The sequence below is a fragment of the Cervus canadensis genome, chromosome 12, assembly GCF_019320065.1.
Source record: "Cervus canadensis isolate Bull #8, Minnesota chromosome 12, ASM1932006v1, whole genome shotgun sequence".
NCBI lineage: Eukaryota > Metazoa > Chordata > Mammalia > Artiodactyla > Cervidae > Cervus > Cervus canadensis.
The window spans coordinates 55613667-55632886 of record NC_057397.1 but is presented as its reverse complement, the minus strand read 5'-3'; the positions used below and the strand labels follow the sequence as shown (position 1 = coordinate 55632886).

The 19220-nt window shown below is 42.2% G+C and overlaps 1 protein-coding gene across 2 annotated transcripts in view; it reads left to right on the top strand.

Moving 5' to 3' along the window:
- The window catches only part of ZFPM2 (zinc finger protein, FOG family member 2), a 503208-nt gene extending 497288 nt beyond the window's left edge, over positions 1 to 5920 (top strand). For both annotated transcript variants that reach the window (XM_043483902.1, XM_043483903.1), the window contains exon 8: positions 2408 to 5920. In XM_043483902.1, coding sequence (XP_043339837.1) covers positions 2408 to 4899 — 2492 coding nt within the window. In that variant the 3' untranslated portion in view covers positions 4900 to 5920. The remainder of the gene's footprint in view (positions 1 to 2407) is intronic.
- The last annotated feature ends 13300 nt before the right edge of the window (positions 5921 to 19220 follow it).

The following is a 19220-nucleotide window of genomic DNA, read 5'->3' as shown; positions in this document are numbered from 1 at the left end:
AATCAGCCTGCAAAACAAGTTTTCTTTTTTTAAAGCCTTCCCTTAAGAGCAAGGTGGCAACTATTCCTATTTTTTTAATTAATTTTTATTGGAATATATATGCTTTACAATGTTGTGTGACTACTCAGCTGTATCTATACATATATCCCCTCTTTTTTACTATTCCCATTTATTTTGGAATTGTATGCCCAATTATTGTCAGTATCATCTCATAGTATTCTAATTCTTATATTTTAAAAATAATTGAAGTGAACCAAATGTACATAATTACATTAATTTTAGGTATTTTTTCAAACATTCTTGGATAGGGCAAACCAAGTTTTGGGAATCATAGTTCTTCAGCACATAGAATACAAAACTTGTTAGACACCCTGGGGTGACTTCCTTCACTGTTTTTGCTTGGGTTGAATAATTAAAAACTAAAGTAGGTGCTCAGTTAAAAAAAAAAAAAAAAAACTAACTCCAACCTACAATACTGTATGTAGTACTGTGCAAGCTTTTGTCTTTGTACCCATAAAAATAGGCAATTTTCTTTTTACCCATTCTCTACCTTATCCCTGCAAATGAGCTGTCTTTATGTAGGTGATAAACCAGGGGACACAGAAACAGGTTGGTTGTCTCACACAGTGAGTGCAAAGTCATGCACAAAACAAAAATAAGAGATAGAGAGATTTTTCCAGCTCAATAGAAAAATGAGTCCTGGATTAGCTAAGGAGAAAAGGGGAAAAATAAAAGAAGTCCTTTTTTATCACTATAGGACTGGGTGTTGTCTGCCATATTTTCATTTTCTGAATATAGAAGGTATTTCTCATTTTAGTGTAGAGTGCAGAGAACAGGAAGCAAGCCTGACTTAACTATATGACAACAAATGGGACACAGGTTGACCTTAGTGAGTAAAAGTGTCTAGCTCCCAATTCCAATTCATAGGGGAGTGGTTCCCCCTGCCTCCCCGCATCGCCCCCTCAAGTAATTCTTTAGACACCAATTGGGTGTCCTGAAATTCAACTCCACTCAGTTCTGATACTACCGAGATAGCATTAAATTCCACAGATTAAGGGGTCAGTTCTACAAGAGTGACCCCCTTCACTCTCATCCCAATTCAGACCAGTCTCCTGTGCTCCTGACCAACTAGCTGTAAATCAGAGATTGCCATGGCACCCCCTTGGTTTGACTGATTTGCTAGAGTGATTCACAGAACTCAGATAACACATTCTCACTAGATTACCAGTTTATTTTAAAAGGATATAACTCAGGAACAGCCAGATGGATGAGATGAATAGGGCTAGGTTTGAGAATGGACAAGGAGGCTTCATTATGTAGGCATGATTGATTAAGTTATTGGCCACTGGCAACTGAACTTCATCTCCAGCCCTTCTTCCCAGAAGTGGAAAGCAGTGGAAGTTCTGACCCTTCACTCACAGGGTAGGTTCTTCTGACAACCAGTCTCCATCCTTAGGTTACCTGAAGGCTTTACAAAAGTCACCTCATTAACATAACAAAGACACATTTATCACAAGAAACTCCAACAGTTTTAGAAGCCTTGAGCCAGGAACCAAGGGTGAAGACCAGATGCATAGGCAAAATAGATTTTCCTCATCTGAGTGACCAAATATACATTTCCTGTAAATCACAATATTGCATTGAGACTTACCTACCAGTCAGTGGTGATATTCAAAATATTTAATAACTGACCAGAAACAGGCCATGATCAATCAGTACAAATGTCAGTCTGAAATGACTATATTAGTATACTAATATAGTTGAACAGACTGGTAAATATCAGCTGAATATCAGCCCTGGATAAAGATAACCCATATTAAGCAAAACCATGAAATTCTAAATTTATACCAAAGATAAATTAGGATGTTATTAATTACTTAACAAAATGATTTCTATTTGGATTCTGTTGTATAAAGACCTAATTCTAGCGCATTAAGTGCACTAAGTTATTTAGTTTGCATGCAGGTTGTCAAATAAATACCTGCCTGTTCCTACTGTGGAGCACAGTGGTTTGGTAAGAAGCCTATTGGATTAGAAATCATAAAATCTGAGGTCTGGGCATGGCTTCATCACTGAATTTACTAGATAATTATTTAGATTTATTACCATAATCAATTCCTTTAGCCTCCCTGAATTTGTCTTCTGACCTGTAAAATTAAAACAGCACTGCCCATCCCACTACAATGTGATACTACTCATGAAAGTGCTTTGGAAAGTATTAACTCCAGTTTATTATTATCACATATGGTGAAAGGTATCATGGGAAAAAAGTTAATATCACAAATGAGATTCTGCAAGATTTCAGTTCATTTCCGCTGTGTTGAAGACATGAGGTCATTAGTAACGGTTCGTATCACCAGCAAACCAAAATGTGTGGTTCTCAGTCTGCTTTTGTATGTTTCTCCAGGAGTGAAAATGGAAGAATTCCTCCCCCCTGGTGCTAGTCTAAAATGCACCGTCTGTAGCTACACTGCTGATTCTGTGATCAACTTTCACCAACACCTGTTCTCCCATCTCACTCAAGCTGCCTTCCGATGCAATCACTGCCACTTTGGCTTCCAGACTCAGAGGGAGTTATTGCAGCACCAGGAGCTCCATGTCCCTGGCAGCAAACTGCCCCGAGAAAGTGACATGGAACACTCTCCAAGTGGAACCGAAGACAGCTTACAGCCAGCCACAGACTTGCTGACCAGAAGCGAACTCCCCCAGAGCCAAAAGGCCATGCAGACTAAAGATGCGAGCTCTGACACGGAGCTGGACAAGTGTGAGAAAAAGACTCAGCTCTTTCTCACTAACCAGAGACCCGAAATTCAGCCTACAACCAATAAACAAAGCTTTTCTTACACGAAAATAAAGTCTGAGCCCTCTAGTCCAAGACTCGCCTCATCTCCAGTTCAGCCTAATATTGGGCCTTCTTTCCCCGTGGGACCCTTTCTATCGCAGTTTGCTTTTCCCCAAGATATCACAATGGTCCCTCAAGCTTCAGAGATCTTGGCCAAGATGTCTGAACTGGTACACCGGCGCCTGAGGCACGGAAGTAGTAGCTACCCTCCTGTCATTTACAGCCCCTTGATGCCCAAGGGGGCTACCTGTTTTGAGTGCAACATAACCTTCAATAACTTGGATAATTATCTAGTGCACAAAAAACATTACTGCAGCAGCCGATGGCAGCAGATGGCCAAGTCCCCCGAGTTCCCTGGTGTTTCAGAAAAGATGCAGGAGGCTGTGAGTCCCAACACGGGTCAGCCCTCCATCAATCTTCTCAATCCAGCCACTCACTCCGCGGATCCCGAAAATCCACTTCTTCAAACACCCTGCATCAATTCTTCTGCCGTTTTAGATTTAATTGGGCCAAACGGGAAGGGCCACGACAAGGACTTTTCCACGCAAGCTAAGAAGCTCTCCACCCCCAATAGCAATGATGATAAAATTAATGGGAAACCTGTTGATGTCAAAAACCCCAGCGTCCCCTTAGTGGATGGGGAAAGTGACCCAAATAAGACTACCTGTGAAGCTTGCAACATTACTTTCAGCCGGCACGAAACCTACATGGTCCACAAACAGTATTATTGTGCGACGCGCCACGACCCTCCGCTGAAGAGGTCGGCTTCCAACAAAGTGCCTGCCATGCAGAGAACCATGCGCACGCGCAAGCGCAGGAAGATGTACGAGATGTGCCTGCCGGAGCAGGATCAGAGGCCCCAGCTCGTCCAGCAGCGCTTTCTCGACGTAGCCAACCTCAGCAACCCTTGTACCTCCGCCCAAGAAGCCACGGAAGGGCTGGGCGAGTGCTACCACCCAAGATGCGATCTCTTTCCAGGAATTGTCTCAAAGCACTTGGAAACCTCCCTGGCCATGAACAAGTGTGGCCCGGTTTCTAAATGTGACACTGCCCATTCCAGCGTCTCCTGCCTGGAGATGGACGTCCCCATCGATCTCAGCAAAAAGTGTTTATCCCAGTCTGAGCGGACGACCGCGTCTCCCAAAAGGCTGCTGGACTACCATGAGTGCACCGTGTGCAAGATCAGTTTCAACAAGGTGGAAAACTACCTGGCCCACAAGCAGAATTTCTGCCCGGTCACGGCCCATCAGCGGAACGACCTGGCTCCGCTCGACAGCAAAGTGTTTCCCAATCCAGAAAGCGAACGAAACAGCCCCGAGGTCAGCTATGAAAGAAGCATCATAAAATGCGAGAAAAATGGCAACCTGAAGCAGCCTTCCCCCAATGGAAACTTATTCTCATCCCACTTAGCTACGCTGCAGGGCCTGAAAGTCTTCAGCGAAGCCGCTCAGCTCATCGCGACAAAAGAAGAAAACAAACATTTGTTTCTTCCCCAATGCCTGTACCCTGGAGCAATAAAGAAGGCCAAAGGAGCCGACCAGCTTTCTCCGTACTATGGAATCAAGCCAAGTGATTACATTTCCGGTTCTCTGGTCATCCACAACGCGGATGTGGAGCAAAGCACAAACGTGGAAAATGAATCTCCCAAAGGCCAGGCTTCCTCCAACGGGTGCGCTGTGCCGAAGAAAGATTCCCTGCCCTTGTTGCCCAAAAATCGAGGCATGGTCATCGTGAATGGTGGACTGAAGCAAGAAGAGCGCCCTGCCGCCAACCCCCAGCAAGAGAACATTGCCCAGAACCCTCCGCGTGAAGACGGCCACAAGTCTCCGCCCTGGGTCCCCGAGAACCCCTTAGCCACGAACGAGAACGTCTCCCCAGGCATTCCCTCCGCGGAGGACCAGTTGTCTAGTATAGCAAAAAGTGTGAATGGCTCCACCCAGGCGCCCACGAGTGGGAAATACTGCCGGCTCTGTGACATCCAGTTCAACAACCTCTCAAACTTTATAACTCACAAAAAGTTTTATTGCTCATCACATGCCGCGGAACACGTCAAATGAAATCACTAAATCAATGGACATCAGTCACCTTTGGTACCAGTGTTTAGTATGTTGTTCTACCCAGTACAGGAAAAAAAAAAAAAAAAAGCTGTTTGAATTACGTCCGGGCGATCAGGAGATAATTCATTATGGCTGAGTTGAAGACTTAAGGTGTAATTTCATTACAGTCCATTAGTAAAGTGTATTATTGGTGCCATTTTCCAAAAAAAAAAAAAAATTAATTTATTTTACCAGCAGTATTCATAGCTGTGGTTATGTTATTTTTTATTTAAAAACTTTATATTAAAGTCATTTGTAATGTTATTGTATAGTTATTGTGTAGCACATATGGTTTGCACTGTAAGTAGCTTTTGAATAGTCACAAACAATACAGAAGAGCATTTTAGAAATAGCTTCCAAAGCACTTGTGTATCTTGATTTCTTCTTATATGCTGTTGCAGATATATGTATATGCTAAAATATAACTTGCAAAGATGTTCTAAATACACGTGCTATAAGTTCGCCTTAAGATTTCAATTCTTGGATAATCAGGCTCCGTTTGCACTTTATATTTTAGCAGATACAGTCTCTTAGTCACTAGGCTTTGCATTTGTACGTAGCCGTACGTTTCTGTCCATTTTCTTAATCTTAAACATGTATGTTAAATGAAGATGGCGATTTTTTTCTTGTATAGTACTTGTATTTTCTTTCGCTGATGCAGCTCTGTCTCAATTTTTAAACCTTTGCTGTTAAATGCAATACTTTGTAAGAATGAACAAAATTACTGGAAGCAGTATTGTAAGTAATGAAGTAGTATTAATCGGTTTTATCTTTTGAAAGGCACAGTCTAAATCGAAACCCTAAACTCAATGCTGCAAGTATGAATTTAATTCATATATAAGATCTATTTAAATATAAGAGTAGCAATACTGCACCTGGTGATCACAAAGATAATGTTCTACTTCTGATAGAAATAATTTCTCAACAAATGTTGTTACTATGCATGTATATGAATGGAATAAAATTCCAGATTGTTGGAGAAGTCTGGCATACTTTTTTTCTTTAAAATACAAGGGAAACCCTATATACCTGTTCTTTGTAACATGAGTAGGTTCAAAACAGTACTGGATAAATGTAGTGACATGATGACAAACCGGTAAAGGGAGACGTTGTCCTTTTTATGCATCTAGTTAATATAACTTATTATATTAAAACGAACTGGAGACTCCAGGCTCTGGAACTAGAAAAGTTCTTCATTATAAATATATAAAAGAAGCACTGTCTTTGTGTTCTCTACACCTCCATTCCCAACCCCCTACCAACTGTAGCACAGAAAAAGACTGATTTCATAAATGTCTGAAAGGCTTAATAAAATCTACCAAAAGAATTGGCACCAAAGTTGGTCACATGCACCCAACGTTTAGATGGAGTTTGCCAGATAGAGAGGTTTGTATTTTGAGCAGCAGCAAAGTGGTATGGTAAAGTGACTCTGATGAGTAAAGATGCACGGGTTTCATGCTGGCAATTTGTAAAAGACCCTAGTTTTCACACCTCTCATTTATTCATTCCAAGGGTTTGCATGTTGAGGGGGAATGAAGAGCAGATAATGTTGGTTAGATCATGGCAGATCTAATGGGCTATCCAGAGATGCTGAGATGTGATTCAGGAGGCAAGATGGTACCGGTTGCACATCAAGACAGATACAATCTACCACAGTTTGGGAAACATCCCCAGCTGGAAAGGCGGTTGCCTCACCTGTGGCTAGGACGCACTCTTGGCAGGTAGGTTGTGATGCGCTATTCTTCCTCCTTACTGAATTTGGTAGCATACTGAATATAAGGTACTAGTTCCAAACATAGCTTATAAATACTGTGACAAAACATTAAAAAAAAAAATTTGTGTGATCAAGAACTTTTCTTCAGTTGCTTGTTGAGAATAATTATTTTCAAACGTAAAATCTTGATCTTAGCTGGTGTTTTCCATTTTAGTTAGTGACTAGACAGTGAGGTGAACCGAACAGACATTCTTAGTAGAGTTTTGCAGGAATCTACTCTTAGTAAAGTGTCATGTTCCTTGGGAACCACAGGACTGGCCGTGAAGACCTGCTGAGCTCCCAGGTGGAAACCAGCAGGGCTGGGTATTCTTAACAGGACTTCCTTCCCCAATCTCTTCCTTTTCCTTTTTTTCTTTAAAAAGAAAATCTGCCAGTCAACATATTTTTATTGATCATGACTAGGACTGTATGCACTATTTTGAGGATGAAGCCAAAGGGGTCTTCCTTCCCCAATCTCTTCCTTTTCCTTCTTTAAAAAGAAAAGAAAGTCAGCCAATCAACATTTCTTTATTGATCACCTAGAGCTGTATCCCCTATTTTGAGCATGAAGCCAAAGAGGTACAATACACGGTAGCTTCTCTAAAGGAGTTTGTCATCTGACTCAGGTTAGTGTTTTCCAACACTATTCCTTCATTTGAATCACTTAGGGAACATCTTTAAAATGCCAACATATATATAATATATATATATTTTTTGGTACATTGGCCTACATACTAGATCAATTTTAAAAGTATCCTGTCTGTAGGTCCTGGGAATCTTTTAAAATTCTTTTCAAATGCTTCTAATATGTGAGAATGTTGGGAGATACTGAATGGTAAATTAGGGCAGGGTGTAAAGACGGAGGGAGATTAAGGGGCATAGAGAGACAAAAAGAAAAAGGGAAACTGGGGAAAGGGAAAAAGGGAAAGTTGGGGAAGACTCTATGGATAGGGTAAGATCTAAAAGGGTGGGTGAAATGATAAGGAAAGCTACGTCATTTTGGGAGCCCTGAAATACCTGTGCATTATATCCAAAAGAATATTTCAAATACTATTTGTGTAGTTGAAAATAACTTCTAATAGCCATTCACAGAACGAAATAGCATTGGCTGAAATAGTGTCATTTGGACCAGAACCAGACCCTGCAGAGTACAGAGGAAAATAAAAAGTATTTGTACACGTGAAAGTAAAAGTCACTCAGTGATGTCCAACTCTTTGCGACCCTGCCAGAATCTTCAGTTCATGGAATTCTCCAGGCAAGGATACTGGAGTGGGTAGCCATTCCCTTCTGCAGGGAATCTTCCCAACCCAGGGATCGAACCTAGGTCTCCCACATTACAGGTGGATTCTTTACTATCTGAGCCACCACGGAAGCCAGTGGCTCAGAGGTGAAGAATCTGCCTGCAATGCAGGAGACACAAGAGATGCCGGTTTGATCCCTGGGTCTGGAAGATCCCCTGGAGATGGAAATGGCCACTCTCTCCAGGAAATCCCGTGGACAGAGGAGGAGGCTGGCAGGCTATAGTCTATAGGGTTGCAAAGAGTCGGACATGACTGAGCAACCAAACCCAGTACCCTGTGAGGCCCTCCTGCACACAAAAGCCTTTTCATGTCCCTCATTTGTACACATAGAGGTCTTTATAAATGATAGCATGAACGTAGCATGTGAGGGCTAAGAGTGAATGAATTTTTTTTTGAAGAAGAAGACCACTCAGATTGGAAAATTAAAGAAAATAAAGGTATAAATAGGAATCTGGTGTCACAAGAACTTAAATGCCAGGCTGAGGTTTATGGGCTAACCCTGTACTTTGCTTCTTAGAGTCATGAAATGAAAATCAAGTTTAGAAATGTGGTTGAGTGAGTGTGAGGCCTAGATGCTAGAGAGGAAGATTAGTTAGAAGGCCATAGTGATGGTCTAAATGGGGGTAGTGAGAGTCTACACCAGGCGAGTTGAGAAGGACGGGTCTGGGTCTGGATTACTTGAAGACCAAATCACATAAAAAAAACCAAATATCTTCAATCCTCACTGATAGAATGCCCCAGGTTCAACAAGACAAAATGTAGGTCAAAATATTAGCACCAGTTGAATGGTCTGGGGAAAGGGTGATAAAAGGGTGATGGTTTATATTTGTTCTCCCGATTGTTCTGTAGTTAAATCTTCTATGGAATACTAAAACCTACTACCTCAGCATATCTTAGAGTGAGAGAGACTGGATTTCTGAAGATTTTTGGCAGAACAACCATAGGATATTCTATGTTATCCTCCCTTGAGCACAAGATGAGAATCATTGAATTAAATGCAGTGGTATTCTGTGGTCAAATCAAAATAAACTAAACTGGCAGCAGAATTTATTACACAGTTGGTCTTCAAAGTGTTACTGTCTGATATGTAACCCATTTGAGTGTGTAAAACTATTATAATTTTCAAATAATTCAACATATGGCTTTTAATATTGAAATTAAAGCTAAAAATTTAGTCATAATGGAATCTGTAAGCAATATCTGAAAATCTCTTAATCAGGTGGAACCTTTTCATTTTCAGGCAAAAATAAGGGTCAGAGATTTTAAACACTCAAAGTCACAAAGCTAATGGGTAAGAGTCAGAGAACTGAGTCCTGTCCTCAGGTTCCCTCCCCTCATCACTTTCCTTTCACCACTAAAGCAGAAGGAAACACAAGGCAAGCGGGCAAGCAACTGAAATTCCAGCTACTTTTCCTTTCTCTTACACACTTAAGTCTAGCTCACATGTTCTCTGGAGATAAGGAAAAGTGAGAACCTTTGTTTCTCATGACTGTTGTAACAATTACCACGGACTAGGTGACTTAAAACAAGAGAAATGTATTCTTTTTGGCACTACAATATACTCCATGCCTCAAAATGCCTAATTTCACAACCCATTCCTACTGACCTCATATCATATTACTATTTTCCTCAACCTCACCCCAGAGTCAGTTATTTCCCCAAAGAATCTAGATTCCTTTTATTGGAGGATGGTATTTAGAAGCCTAGATCTTAACCCTAGGTTTGTTTATTGCTACTGAACATCCCTGCTTTTAGACTATCTCAGCAAATAGAGTTAGGGTGTATATGTGTATAGCAACCAATATATGTACACATTTCTATATCTATTTTTGTCATTGTGGTACAGTTGCCAAGTCATGTCTGACTCTTCATGAAATATGTATTTCTATAATACATAATTACAGAAATATCTATTTCTATAATATATGTATTTTAAAATAAATTTAGGTTCACTTTAATAATATATCAAACTCAACCTAGCACTTACATTAACATTCAGGCCAACATAAAGAGTTTTTTCTTTAGTATCCATTGATATATTTTATTTCTATTTTTTTAGAAAATATTTTTAAAGATGGCCTATAGCTACAACTATTTTATAGATCTACTTCTATATAAAAATAACATTTCTTAATAGCTAAGTATTTTTAAAATATACAGTTACACTTATTTTAACGCCCCTTATTCACACTCACAAATGTCCCCATCTGGATAATAAATTCTAAAGTGACCCTAAAGTGAATCAATCTGAGCTCAGTAGACCCTTTGAATGCTGTGATTTAGAGCAAAGCCCCTCAAGCTGTTAGGTCCGCAGGTCACCTGAGGATCTTGTTACACCGCAGACTCTGATTCAGTAGGGACTGGTGGGGGAGCGGCCTGACAGTCCGCATTTCTGACAAGCTCCCAGGTGACGCGAGTGCTGCTGGGGTGCAGACTGCTTTGACTGACGAGGCTAGAGATGACGACGATGGTCATTACATGAGCTTTTGTGCAGTTGCCAGGGTCGCCAGTCCTATTCAGTGTTGCTTTCTTCCTTACTCCAGGCTCCACTCCTACTGAGCTCAGTAACCACAGTGATTCCACTCGGGTCCATAGCTCTTTTCTGCATTTCGACACCTATTTGTGTTTGGAGGCATATGATCAGTCCACTCAAAATGGCTGTTCTCTTGCTCGCTCTCTATCCCCTGCTTGACCCGTGCCTGCTTCACCTACACCCTACTAACAAGACTCACCTGCTCTCTTAATCAGAGCCTAATCTGTAGATGCCTACGTACCTGCCCCAGACCCCACTTGGTGACCGTTCTAATCTTTAAATCAGAAGGTCTCCACGCTGATAGCTTCTCGAAGGGATGGTGAAGGGTGGGCTCCTCTGCTGGTTTCCCTGGTAACCAGTGAGCCCACCTGGAGTCAATTCCCTTTGTAGCTGGTACCCTCCCTCTCTGCAGCAGTGAGGACTGTTGCTGTGTCTTGCTTGCCCTTCCTCACACGTGGTGGGGGGTCGCTCCAGGACCCTGCTTCTGATGGGTAAGCTCCCCCACCGATTAAACCGCTGATGTCTCCCGTCGCTGACTCTGGGCTGTTTCTTCAGTCTTGAGGTTGGACAAATACAGAGCTTGCAGGCCTGCAGGGAGCAGCCCAACAGGAGGCTTGTCCATCATACAAACACGGCAAGTTTATATCTCTTGGTAAATTAAATTGGCCTTATCTGATAGATGGGAATAGGCAGGTGTCCCTTTCACCCACTTTTCATTCTTTATACATAGTTTAGAGAAAAGAACTTATTATTTGCCAGACTGCATGTTTCACTTACACAGGACAGCTAGCTCACTGTGAACTTCCCCTTTTCAATTTAGTATTAATTTTGATGAGTTTTTTAACCCAAGGAAAACACTTGTGGAGTCTATTACAAGATTGCTGGACTCACACTGTGATCAGAGGCAGATGCTTCAGGGAACCGTGGAGTTATTTGTGATTCATGACCATTCCTGGTGGGGGGTAGGGTGGGAGTGGGGAGAGAGTGAGAACAAGTGGGAGCGGAGTAAATATGTAAAGAGAATTGCAATCTCGAGGCCATCTGTGCTAGCTGCATGCTGCAGATCTCAAGCAGAAACAGTATGAAAGCAAATGCTACTAGTTGGTTTCAATACTGTGCCCTTCAAAATTACTCTTGTTTCACTCATTCATTCACTTATCCATTCACTCATTCATAGTTTCATTCCAGTTTTGAGTTCTTACTCTGACACAAGCTCTATGATGAGCCCTGGGGACCAGTTGTTAAGAGACGCTGGGTTCAGTTAGCTTTGGGTAGAGAAGTGTAGAAGAGCACTGTTCCCTATGGTAACTACAACTTCCCGAAAACTTCTTTACCTTTCCCTGAACTCATCTTAGTGATGTCAACACCACCCGTCGTGGTGGTTGTTTAGTCTCTAAGTCATGTCCGACTCTTTGTGACCTCGTGGACTACAGCATGCCAGGCTCCTCGGTCCTCCACTATCTCCCAGAGTTTGCTCAAATTCATGTCCATTGAGTCAGTGATGCTGTCTAACCATCTCATCCTCTGTCGTTCCCCTTCTCCTTTTTCCTTCTATCTACCTTCTCCCTGATGCCTCCCAGCATCAGGGTCTTTTCCAGTGATTCAGCTCTTTGCATCAGGGGGCCAAATTATTGGAGCTTCAGCTGCAGCAACACTCTTTCCAATGAATATTCAGGGTTGATTTCCTTTAGAATCAACTAATTTGGTTTCCTTATAGGCCAAGGGACTCTCAAGAATCTTCTCCACCACAACTCAAAAGCATCAATTCTTTGGCGCTCAGCCTTCTTTATGGCCCAAATGACTGGACTCCCCTGATTACCCTGACCACAGACTAGGAGTAATCCTGCCCTTCTTCCACTGTCTCATTCTGCTGCTCCCACCCCTGATTTGGAGACTCAGCCTGTGTGCGCTGGTGCCGAATCAAATCTCAGACAGGGTTTTAGGTGAAGTAGAAAAGAATAGCTCTATTGCTTTGCCAAGTGAAGGGGACACAGCAGGGTGCCGCCCTCAAAATGGTGTGTCCCAACCTGAAAGGTTTGGTGAGGAGTTTTATAGCAGTGGTTCAAAGGCAATCTTGCTGATAAGGATCAGGGTGTGTGAAGGACCAGCATTACTTTACTCTGGCCTTGGGTGGTTTCCCTGATGCGTTTTGCGATTCACAAGGCTATCAAACTGTGAGCTTTTCTTTGGAAGGAAGAATGCTTCATCAAGCAGTTAACACCTTCCATTTGTAGGGGGTTTTAGTTTGAGGTGCAGGCGTGCTAAGTCATTAAAGTCATGTTTGATTCTTTGGACTGTTGCCCACCAGACTCCTCTGATCATGGCTTTCTCCAGGCAAGAATCCTGGATTGGATTGTTGTGCCTCCTCCGGGGTATCTTCCTGATACCCTGATACCCTCAGGGATGGAACCCGAGTTTCTTCTGTCTCTTGCATTAGCAGGCGGGTTCTTTTCCACTAGTGCCACCTGAGAAGCAGAGCTCAAAGACATTGTTGTGTGTATTCCTTGAGGCAGAACTAGGATCCTGTCCCAAGCCTGCACTGTTATTTCTTAGCTGCTCCTCCCTTGTCTCTGCATCCTCTCTCTTCCCTGACTAGCAACTGTTTGAACCTGCCCTTTGGAATTCCAGGAAGGTCATGGAGGCTGACGCCTATACTCCACACACAAGAAACTGAGGCCACATGAGTCCATGCCCAGGAGCCCCACATGGTCCTGCTCAGTGTCAGCCTCTCAATTTTAGAGGATCATCTAGTTCTGTCAGGTCTTCTTTCTAGACGTGTCTCAAATGGATTTTCTTGTCTCCGTTCACAGGGCCACTAATTTATGTCACAGTCATCTCTTACCAAAATTATAAGAGCCTCCAAACTGATCTTCCTTATTTCAATTTTCACCTTTTTCAGGGGGAATAACTTTTTGAGTATGATGTCAAAGAGGTAAAATGTCCAAAGGTAAAATCTGATTACTCACTTTCCTTTCTTAAATCTTTTAATGGCTTCCCATTGCTCTCAGGATCAAGTCCAAATTCTCTTATATCGTTAATAACACCTTTATTGGTTGGGCTCCTGCTTACATCTCCACCTTGTTGATCCAATACTTGATTCACTTTATAGATACTTGGTAATCACTTATATGTGATAATCATTATGCCAGATACTTTAAATAAGATAAACAGCCCTGCCTGCACACATAAGATTTATGTTCTGCCAAAAGAGACACTTAAACATGATTCAGTTATTAGTAACACATCTGAGAACACTTCTCCACAACCATTTTTATAATATGAATACCCTAGACATTCTAACTGTTGTATTTAGGATTATCTTGGGACTGATCTATTCTAAAGTAGACATTTTTCTAGACCTTAATTTTAAAAGAGGATCATTACTTAAAAAAAAAAAAACAAATAAAAAGCATAGTCATTTTATTAGTTATAGTAATGCTAGGTACTATGATAGACAAATTATGGAATTTTTAAGACAATGACAATTTATTTCTAGCACCTGTAGGCAGAAGGGGCTTCCCTACTAGCTCTGCCTACAATGTCAGGAAGATCCCTGTGGAAGGAAATGGCAACCTACTCCAGTATTCTTGCCAGGAGAATTCCATGGACAGAGGAGCCTGGTGGGCTATACAGTCCATGGGGTCCTGATAGCTTATGGTGAACGATGTTGGATTTGTGATCTCTGAAGAAGAAGATTTAACTTCAGGACCAGGGACCAGGCTTGATCACTCAAGAGCTTTGGTATAGCAGGGTTTTATTAAAGTGAGAAGAGACAGAGAAAACTTCCAACATAGACATCAGAAGCAGGCCGGAGAATGCCCCCCTCCCTAGTCTTAGCAAGGGAATTATGTACTTTTTAATTGGTTATTACAATAAATCAAAAGAATGTCTCAAGGTTGTAAAGATCCTACTAGACCCACTCCCATAATATACATTTTAAGATAACAGGATTAGTCAGAAGGTTTTCAGGAAGGAGAAACATGTCCTCTATAATCCTTAGTACAGAATTTAAACTGAGTTGTTTGTTGTGTAATCATCAGTCCCAGGCTTAAAGAAAAAAAAACTTTATGTGACTAAGACTAAGGAATGTAGAGAAAATAAAAGCTGTTTGTCCTTTCCTCCCCCTTGAGAATTCCAGACCCCTACCTCCACTTCAAGAGCCCCCGACCTCTTTCTCCTCTGCAGGAGCCCCGGAGTTGTTATCAGCCTGCCTAGGAATTGACTCTCTCAGTCCCAGAGTTCGAGGAGACTGAGTGACTAACACTTTTGTTGCAGGAAGGGGGACCCCTTCCAGGGCCCGAAACTGGGCTCTTGTCTAACACTCGGAAATGAATTGTCCGAGGAGACACATGCTGACAAAGCAAGAGATTTTATTGGGAAAGGGCACCCGGGTGGAGAGCAGTAGGTAAGGGAACCCAGGAGAACTGCTCTACCGCGTGGCTCGCAGTCTTGGGTTTTATGGTGATGGGATTAGTTTCCGGGTGGTCTTTGGCCAATCATTCTAATTCAGAGTCTTTCCTGGTGGCGCACGCATTGCTCAGCCAAGATGGATGCTAGCAAGAGGGATTCTGGGAAGTGGACGGACAGGTAGTGTCTCCTCTCGATCTTTCCCGATCATTCCCGAACTCTTCCGGCTGGTGGTGGCCTATTAGTTCCGTATTCCTTATCAGGATCTCCTGCCATAAAACAACTCATGCAAATGGTTACTATGGTGCCTGGCCAGGGTGGGCGGTTTCAATCAGTGTGCTTCCCCTAACACTTTCACTTTTTTCACTTTTCATAGGCAGGAGGGACCAAGCAATCATCTAGGTATTCAGGCTATTGCAGACTTTTTCATTATTAACTCAGGATTTCTAAGTTTGGGAAAGTAGTATGTGTCCCTTCTAACCACATCCTATTGGCTAGGATTCTTCACATAGTGAACTGAAAGGAGGCTAGGAAATTCAGAATAGTTCTGTGCCCAGAACTATGCTCACCAAAATATGCAAATCCATGGAAACAATGACCTGTCTGTAGTGAGTTTATGTCATTATCTATTGTCATCTGTACTATCCGTCCGTGTTGGACTGACACGACCATTTCTTAATTTATTAAAGAATTAATGAACAGAAACCTCAATTAGACAGAGTTGGAAAACCAGAGTACGGACGCTCAGTCCCTGCTATGGTTGGAGTCCAACAAGAGGAAAGACTCTTCTTCTCTGGCAAGGATTCAGCCAATGAAAAGCCATGGATTCTGTTTGCTGTAGCCCTCCCAACTTTTCTTCCCCTCTATTAAAGCCTGCACCTTCACTTGCTCTGCAGGGACTTGCACCTGTCTCTCTATGATTGCAGGCCCTGAATTTCCATTATCTGAAGATCTCAAATAAATCCATCTCTGATGGAGAAATATCTGGTGGTCTATTTGTTTTAGGTCAACCACCCACACCCTGTAGATCACACCATCACCATGTGCCGCACTATCTAGGAAGGCTTTCTTCAGTTATCACAAATTTTAAAACAGATGATCATGTTAAAAATGTTTTTAAAATAATTCTGCTTCTAGATGCTGCTGGGGTTAAGATTCAACGCATCTAGTCGATTTGCTTTGTCTCAGCTGTGAGCGTTCTGTGGAAAACAATCCCTGCCACCCGCCCCCATGCCTAGCTTCTCCCCTCTCTGCCTGTGTCCTTATCAATCTGCCATTTGCTAAATCTCAATCATCTTTTAGATCTTAATTTAAAATTTCTTTTTATGTTGTACTCTTGTGATCTCCTCAAATCTGGGTTAAAGTGTTCCTTCCATGAATTCTAGGAGCACATTGTCATCTCTAGCTATGCATACTATGAAAATGTGTGAATGAGAAGGCAATGGCACCCCACTCCAGTACTCTTGCCTGGAAAATCCCATGGACACAGGAGCCTGGTAGGCTGCAGTCCATGGGGTCACTGAGAGTCAGACATGACTGAGCGACTTCACTTTCACTTTTCACTTTCATGCATTGGAGAAGGAAATGGCAACCCACTCCAGTGTTCTTGCCTGGAGAATCCCAGGGACGGGGGAGCCTGGTGGGCTGCAGTCTTTGGGATTGCACAGGGTCGGACACGACTGAAGCGACTTAGCAGCAGCAGCAGCAGCAGCAGTACCTAGGTAATTCTTTTATCTCTGGAATTTAGCACAATTCCTGACACATAGTACACCTTAGTGACTGAATTGTTTTTCAACAAAGCTGGCATGCAGAGCATAAAGTGAGGAAAAACATAGGAAGAGTCACTATCTTGGATATGACCTAAGGCAATGATTCTTAGTGTGATCCCTGGATAAACAGTATCATCATCACCTGGAAATTTATCAGAAATGCTCACTCTCAGTCCTTTCCCCAAACATCCTGAATGAGAGACAAGAGGGTGAAGCCCAGCAATCTATGTTTTAACAATCCCCCCAGGTGGCTGTGATCTTCTGATCCCATGCTAAAGTTGGAGAACCACTAGCCTAAGTTAAATATATAAGCAGGGTGACAATATACAGCCTTGACGTACCCCTTTTCCTATTTGGAACCAGTCTGTTGTTCCATGTCCAGTTCTAACTGTTGCTTCCTGACTTGCATACAGGTTTCTCAAGAGGCAGGTCAGGTGGTCTGGTATTCCCATCTCTTTCAGAATTTTCCGCAGTTTATTGTGATCCACACAGTCAAAGGCTTTGGCATAGTCAATAAAGCAGAAAGAGATGTTTTTCTGAAACTCTCTTGCTTTTTCGATGATCCAGCAAATGTTGGCAATTTGATATCTGGTTCCTCTGACTTTTCTAAATCCAGCTTGAACATCTGGAAGTTCACGGTTCACGTATTGCTGAAGCCTGGCTTGGAGAATTTTGAGCGTTACTTTACTAACGTGTGAGATGAGTACAATTGTGCGGTAGTTTGAGTATTCTTTGGCATTGCCTTTCTTTGGGATTGGATTGAAAACTGACCTTTTCCAGTCCTGTAGCCACTGCTGGGTTTTCCAAATTTGCTGGCGTATTTAGTGCAGCACATTCACAGTGTTGTAGCCACGTGTTCCGGGAAGCAAACTCACTCAGAAGGACAATGCTGATAGTGGAGTGCGGTTTATTACACTGGCGGGCCCGAGGCAGAGGCTCCTCTTAGCCAAGGACCCCGTCCAGTTTTTGTGGAAACCTTATGTACCCTAAGTGTACTTGCTCAAACCCACCTCCCCAAATTCCTTGAAACTAGTCTGGACAAGGTAAAAGAGAGATACGATCAAAGCTAACCCATGATTCATGTGTCACAAGACTAGATAAACAGTGGACATTTATCAATAGGACTGTGGTCATATCCCAATAAACGTAATGGAATTTATGACTTTGTTCTGTTACAGAGATAATTAGCATATTCTTTTAGTCAATGGAGAGTCCAAGTACAAGTCCTGAGGCTCTTTTATCTGGGGGTCTGGTTTCTCATTGGTATGCCATTTCTATAGACACCAGGCACAAAGTTCAGAGTCCATTGGGAGGGTGACCATGCATGTAGACTAATGTTTGCAGCCTGGCCTAAGATGGAGTCCAGCTCTGTCTGTTTCCTCCTTCAACAGCATCATCTTTTAGGATTTGAAATAGCTCAACTGGAATCCCATCACCTCCACTAGCTTTGTTCATAGTGATGCTTTCTAAGGCCCACTTGACTTCACATTCCAGGATGTCTGGCTCTAGGTGAGTGATCCCACCATCATGATTATCTGGGTCGTGAAGATCTTTTTTGTACAGTTCTTCTGTGTATTCTTGCCACCTCTTCTTAATATCTTCTGCTTCTGTTAGGTCCATACGATTTCTGTCCTTTATCGAGCCCATCTTTGAATGAAATGTTCCTTGGTATCTCTAATTTTCTTGAAGAGATCTCTAGTCTTTCCCATTCTGTTGCTTACCTCTATTTCTTTGCATTGATCACTGAGGAAGGCTTTCTCATCTCTTCTTGCTATTCTTTGGAACTCTGCATTCAAGTGGGAATATCTTGCCATTTCTCCTTTGCTTTTCACTTCTCTTCTTTTCACAGCTATTTGTAAGGCCTCCTCAGACAGCCATTTTGCTTTTTTGCATTTCTTTTCCATGGGGATAGTCTTGATCCCTGTCTCCTGTACAGAGTCATGAACCTCCATCCATAGTTCATCAGGCACTCTATCAGATCTAGTCCCTTAAATCTATTTGTCACTTCCACTTTATAGTCATAAGGGATTTGATTTGGGTCATACCTGAATGGTCTAGTGGTTTTCCCTACTTTCTTCAATTTAAGTCTGAATTTGGCAATGAGTTCATGATCTGAGCCACAGTCAGCTCCCAGTCTTGTTTTTGCTGACTGTATAGAGCTTCTCCATGTTTGGCTGCAAAGAATATAATCAGTCTGATTTCGGTGTTGACCATCTGGTGATGTCCATGTGTAGAGTCTTCTCAACTTATATGCAGAGTACATCATGAGAAACGCTGGGATGGAAGAAGCACAAGCTGGAATCATAATTGCTGGGAGAAATATCAATAACCTCAGATATGTAGATGACACCACCCTTATGGCAGAAAGTGAAGAGGAACTAAAATGCCTCTTGATGAAAGTGAAAGAGGAGAGTGATAAAGTTGGCTTAAAGCTCAACATTCAGAAAACTAAGATCATGGCATCTGGTCTCATCACTTCATGGCAAATAGATGGGGAAACAGTGGAAAGTGTCAGACTT